This window comes from Hippocampus comes, unplaced genomic scaffold (assembly GCF_001891065.2).
Source record: "Hippocampus comes isolate QL1 unplaced genomic scaffold, H_comes_QL1_v1.1 scaffold186, whole genome shotgun sequence".
NCBI lineage: Eukaryota > Metazoa > Chordata > Actinopteri > Syngnathiformes > Syngnathidae > Hippocampus > Hippocampus comes.
The window spans coordinates 2,609,353-2,615,955 of NW_017806236.1; the positions used below are offsets into that span (position 1 = coordinate 2,609,353).

At 41.5% G+C, this 6,603-nt stretch overlaps 1 protein-coding gene across 5 annotated transcripts in view; it reads left to right on the forward strand.

Moving 5' to 3' along the window:
• Positions 1 to 1,000, forward strand: part of LOC109507479 (zona pellucida sperm-binding protein 3-like) — a 5,024-nt gene extending 4,024 nt beyond the window's left edge. For 4 of the 5 annotated variants that reach the window (XM_019856933.1, XM_019856934.1, XM_019856935.1 and 1 more), the window contains exons 9-10: positions 116 to 592; positions 671 to 1,000. In XM_019856933.1, coding sequence (XP_019712492.1) covers positions 116 to 592; positions 671 to 732 — 539 coding nt within the window. In that variant the 3' untranslated portion in view covers positions 733 to 1,000. The remainder of the gene's footprint in view (positions 1 to 115; positions 593 to 670) is intronic. The other variant, XM_019856937.1, reaches the window with a different exon arrangement.
• The last annotated feature ends 5,603 nt before the right edge of the window (positions 1,001 to 6,603 follow it).

Here is a 6,603-nt window from a genome sequence, read left to right on the forward strand (position 1 = left end):
AGTAGTGGCGGCGGAAATTCTGAAGGAAGCACATGGCACACCAGTGGAGGCGGTGGTGGCGGCGGCGGTGGCGGCAGCGCCGGCGGCAGTGCCGGCGGTGGAACACAACCGGGAGGCAACCAACCCGGGGTTTCCTGGCCCTCCAGTGGCTCAGGAGGAACTGGCAGCACAGGCACTTTCTGGAGCACTGGTAGTAGCAGCGGAAATTCTGGAGGAAAGCCATGGCACACCAGTGGAGGCGGTGGTGGCATTGTCGGCATTAACGGCGGCGGCAGTGGTGGCGGCAGTGGAAACCAACCGGGCGGCAACCAACCCAGGGTTTCCTGGACCTCCAGTGGCTCCAGTGGCTCAGGAGGAACTGGCAGCCCAGGCACTTCCTCGAGCGCTGGTGGCGGCGGAAATTCTGGCGGCACCACATGGCACACCATCGGAGTGGGCGATGGACAAACAGGTGGCGGACAACCACCTAAAGTTTCTTGGAACCCCAGAGGTTCTGGAAGTAGTGGCACCTCAAGCACTTCTTGGACCAGCAGCTCAACTAGTAGCAATACCTGGAGTGGAAGGACGGGCCGTTCAGTGAAAGAACATCCAGGTATACATTTCAGTATTACGCTACTTGTAAGTGTCTGAAATTGACATGTGATTCATCTTTTCCATTTTTCTTTCTCAGTTTATGAATGGGCAGGCGTTGTCACACTGGGTCCCTTCGAAGTTGCAGAGAAGCTCGCTTAAAGTCAACATTCCAACGTGGCGATCGAAATAAACATTCTGACTGGATTATGGCTGACTGGATGTTATTACCTACATAGCCATAATGCCTCCATTAAAATGACAAAGAAAAGAAAAAAAAAACATCAAAAACTGACATGTGTTGGAAAGTGACAAATCTTTTTGTTTCGAAATTGTCACGTATTTTGCGTTGCCGCTGTGTAATGATATGAGTATTTTTGTATTCCCAAGTCAGGGTTTTGAATGGAAATAAAATTGCAATTGTGTGAAATGCTGGTGTCATTATGTGCAAATATTCACCCAACACAGTGTCTTAATATGTAACCTCCCTACATCATGGAAAAAAATGTAATAACATGGTAAAAGTACCCAGTTAAGGAAGCTATTTATGAACCTGGATTGGAACCTGTCCTCAGCTATTTGCTGCAAAACACACCTAATTTTGTGCGCTTTCTATGACACTCTAAAATGCCATAGGGTGGCACCAAAGCCTGAGCTAAAAAGCCAGTAGTACTAATTGGTATCAAGGAAGTATTTTGAAGCAATTCATCTCAATTGAGAAGCGAAATGCCTTTACATGCTGCACTTGGTTTTGTGGCTTTCAGCGATGGGTAGGAGGCAGGTCGCTGCATGGGCGACAATGGCCTGGCATTGGCACTGGTTGCTAAGGTACTGAACAGGTAGTAGCGTGGTGGCATTTACCACTGATTTGGCCAAAAAAAGTTACAAGTTCAAAATACTTTGCATAAGTGGCTTACTTATTTGTCACAAAAGGGTTTAGACAGTTCAGTTAACATTTTTTGGAACTTGTATGACAGCAAGGCATCTTCAGATGTTACTGTACAGTTGATTTAGGTTTTATGATGGCAACAGGTTGTTCTGATACAGATAAGGTTTTTTTTTGTTCCCCAGAACCTTTCCAGAGGCATTGAATGACAAAATGAAAAGGTATCAATTTCATTGCTCTAACCATCTCACCGAGTACCATTTTGACATTATCTAGTCTAGTCCTACATTGCAATGTATTAACTCAACGACAGTGGAAATGTGGTTCATCCTGACATGTCAAATTGACAACGCGATGAACCTTCACCCCTGTGGACAACTGTCCTAGTTTTAGGGAAAATAAATAAATAACATCACTGCACAAAGTATTGAAGTATGATTTCTTTCTTCTTCATTTAAAATAGTATTTTAATAACTGTCGAACCAACATTTGAAGAGTAATAATTTCTATAATGTTAATTTAAATAGTGTAAAATCTTAATATTGTAATAGTATTTTTTTTATTATATTAAGAATCATAGTCACTTTATTGTCATTGTTCCACATCGTGCAACGAAATTTAATAGCAGCGACAAGGTACAGAAACAACAATACAATACATTTCAATGTGAAATCTCAAATAGTCAATAATCATTTCAAAAAATAATATCGAATAATAAAAGTGAAAAATAAAGGACAGTACTCATTGCTTCTTTGTACTGTTAAAAAAAATCAATCAATTGGAGTGATTAAAAAAAATAATCGAGGTTTTTCTCTTCCCGCTGACGTCACTGCTGGTGGACTATCCCTCCGCTCCCTCTGCGTGCATCCCACTCGGTTTAAATGACGCTACCGCCCCACATCCTGCCCCCGCCCGTCTCCGCGCTACTGCCTGCCACCTTCCGTCGTGTGCCACCCGCAGCATCTTCAACCTCTCCACCCTCTTCATCGTCATCCTCGCCAGACGTTCGCAAGGGGGTGGGGGAGACACCTTGTCTGACATACTGGATCATACTTCGGAATATTGTCCTTTGTTTCCATGCAGATTATTTAAACCGAGACAGCACTCCCCTCTCTTCCTCCCCTTCTGCGTGGATGCTCGACTCCTGCTGAACGCGCAACATCCGCGACTCAACGAGACGGAGAGAGTGAGAGGGGGGCGGCGGGGAAGAAAGCAAAGAAAAAGCCACTGCGAACGCCCTTGCCGTGGATGGACTGCCGTTTCCCCTCCGTGATCGTCACCACGGCATAGTGGGCTCTCGAGTCAGAGAAGATGGCGGACCGGGCTGAGATGTTCTCCCTCAATACGTTCCACTCCCTCTCTCCTCCGGGCTGCAGGTAAAAAAAAAAAAAATCTCAATACGTTCCACTCCCTCTCTCCTCCAGGCTGCAGGTAAAAAAAAAAAAAAAAATGTGCTGGCTGCTGCGTGGTGTTGGGGGCAGAAGGGAGGGGAGAAAAGGGAAGGGAAACTGCCTGATTCTTTGCTTGCGCCTCATTCCAATGCAACATGCGGTTCATAACGCCATTCATATGTCAGAAGCAACAACAAAAGGTGGTGAATATGCTTTCTAGTGTGGTGTTATTGTCTGCTGTGGCCTTGCGGTGCTGTGGAGGCCCACGCCCTGATCCTGATTGGCGCCTTCCGACACGCAGGCTGATGCTAGAAAGTGTTTGTGATGATGCATGAAACGCATGAGTGTGAGTGGGTTGCAGGGAGCATCATCACTGCTGGGGTACACTTCATTGGAAATACATATATGGAATGGCTCTTTTTGCTCTTTGAGACGCTTAGAATCACCCGTGCGGTACTACAAATCGGTCACAACGTTAAGGGCCCGTACAAGCCAATCACACCCAGGGCAAGAGCTCAAATGAAATGATTCAATTAATTTGTTCTTGTCATATTCAAGTTTTGTAAAAGATGCACAGTTCAAAATGGGACAAAGAAAATCAAATCTAGATGCGGAACATCTTCTCAAGAACTACACGAGAACCCATGGTTGTGCTTTTCTCAGGGTAGCGGTGTTGCGATGTTTTTTTATTGACCAATGCAATATGTATTTATCTAAGGCCTGATTCGACATAAAGCGATATATTGCTTTTTTTAATGATACAATTCTTTACGATAAAGGCGATATCAATGTGATATTCTGAAACAGTGAAAGTGGCCTTTCTATAAATAAACTGGAACCAATTATGATATATTGCTTTTTTAATGGTACAATTCTTTACGATAAAGGCGATATCAACGTGATATTCTGAAACAGTCAAAGTGGCCTTTCTATAAATAAACTGGAACCAATTAAATATAACTCCATATTTAAAAAAAAAAGATTTTATTTCATTTTATTTTAGTTTAAAACCAGCTCAACTTTAATGATTCCAAAAATGTAAAAAACAACATTGACATCAGAATAAGCTCATCCTCTGAATATTATAGCACAGACAAAGTACAACAGAACAAGCAATTCTGTCTTTGTACAATAACTTACCTTATTCATCAGACTACGGTGTTTTTAATGTATTAGTGCATCAATGTAAACAGACTTTTGATGAAGTCATTCATCTATCTGAATGATATTCAACATTCTCGTTTATGAACCAAAAAAAAAAAAAGAATTAAACTTGCATATTTTCACATGAAATGAACCTGCTGCTGTGATTGTTCTGTATAACGAACAACTATATGTAACAGTAAATGATTTTGCCAAAGGCTAACATTCTTTTTCAAAAATATCAACTGGTCTACATGGTCAGGCAGCAAGACACTTCTCTATCCGCTCACAATGGACCTCATTTACGAACTGTGCGTACACACCCATTTGCACAAAACGTACGTACGTAATAAGTAACTCTTGGAGCATGAGGACATTTATGATTGAGTTTTTTAATAAGTAAGGCAGCGACACCTTTTTGGTTTATCCCATTACCTTCCATGGCACCCGCCGTTGTTGATTCTTCAGGTTTGTTGCTGTTTGTGATGCCCTGGCAACAGCTGAGACGAATTGGCGTGTTCCCATTATAATTCACTCGACATATGCAGAGGCTTGTCAAGACAATCTCCTTTCTTGCAAAATCCAAATTTTCCACAAAAACAAACGCATTACCTCTTAAAAATCTCCACACTGCCAGTATATTTGTATTTTTTCGATAAATGTCATTTCGCATAAAAAAATGACATTGAGAGTGCATTAGTGTGATGACGTATGATTAATATTCCAGAGCTATGAGCTACAGAATGCTAGACAAAGCCAAACAATCCAAAATCTAAAAAAAATCCTTCCATTTGACCTTGATGCATTGCCCAAAAGCAACTAAAACAAAATATGTATTATTATTAGCATTATTATTATTGTTATTATTATTATTATTATTATTATTATTATTTAGAGCATCAGAAATGATTCTGATGTCTCAGATCACACGTACACACAATCACATTAGCAACCCCAACGGATTTGTCATCCAGCGCTGTGCACTTTTGAGGGATTGAATTTCACGTTGAAGCTTTCAGATCAATGCGACTGGATGAAACGTGACCTCACAGCTCAGCGACAGTTGGTTGGCCGTGCTGCTCTTTATCATATCGGGCCCAAAAAAATGTCATCGTCACAATGTCAAATGTAATCACGCGAAAGAGAAGAACTATTTTCATATCATCCCAGTGATACAATATTAGGTCGTGGAACAGGCACAGTGTGACGAATGAGGACCAAAGCATGCACCTGTCATGTATTCCGCTTTATGTAACAATGCGTAAACTCATGTCAACAAAGCGAGTCAACATTTAAGCTGATGCATAGAAATACATAATTGTAGTTATACCTTATTCCATGTACTTTGGGCGGCAGGTGGCCAGTGGTAAGCACGTCCGCCTCACAGTGCAGAGGTACAGGGTTTGATTCCGGGTCCAGCCTTCCTGGATAGAGTTTGCATGTTCTCCCCGTGCCTGCATGGGTTTTCTCCGGGTACTCCATCTTTCTCCCACATTCATTGCAGGTTGCTGGAACATTCGAAATTGTCCCTAGGTGTGAGTGTGAGCGCGAGTTGTCGTTCGTCTATGTGTCCCCTGCGATTGGCTGGCAACCAGCTGAGGGTGTCCCCCGCCTACTGCCCGAAGACTGCTGGGATAATAATAATAATAATGATAATCCATTTATTTATAAGCGCCTTTCAAAACACTCAAGGGCACTTTACAATCAAGAACAAGAAAAGACACTAAAAATTGCGGGTAAGCAGCGGCAGCCAGACGCGATGCTCCAGCACGCTCATGACCCTCATGAGGATGATTAATTGCCCAGCTCCAATTTAAAACATGATTATGTATTAATTAATTTGTTAATGTATTAATTTTATCTGCATAGAGTACATAAACTGTAAATTAAGCAGTTGGAAACATTCCAATATTATATTTTGTGATTGATTTTTATACAAGTATCTATTTTAGCTGGGAGGTAAAGTGGCTTTGTTATTGTTGTGATGATTATGATTATTTGACAATTTTTATCGTGATTTAAAAACATGACCATATGTTTCATAATAATGCAGCTTTTCGTTTCAATCAATCAAAACTATACTAAGGACACAAATGCACACAGTCTATAGGGTAAAAGTACATTTATTTGCCAAACATACAACCTTTATGTCCAAAATGTTTTAATAAGATGACATACGACGCTCATTCATGCACTAATATCCACAGGATATGATTTATTTGCCTGGATATTCCCTGTTGTTTGGTGAGACAAAATGTTACCAACAGGGTGATTTTTAGTGTGCATTTTAAATTTGAGCTCTGAAGTCAGTCTGGTTGGGGTCAGTCTTGTGGCAAGGTGGGTGTACCATTGCCATTGATTTGGTCAGAAACACTTAGATCAGATCTGACTTGGAAATGGATCTTTGGCTTGCTTGAATGGATTTATAATGAAAAATAGTCATGGCATTAGATCATTTGATGATAGTAGTCCACGATGAGCTCTTATTCTCTAGTAAAATGGGAAACGCTTGACCAAGGACTGTTTCATTAGGTTGAAAGGGATGACTCAAAGTGTGCGTGTGTGTGTGTGTGTGTTTGTGTGTGTGTGTGTGTGTGTGTGTGTGTGTGTGTG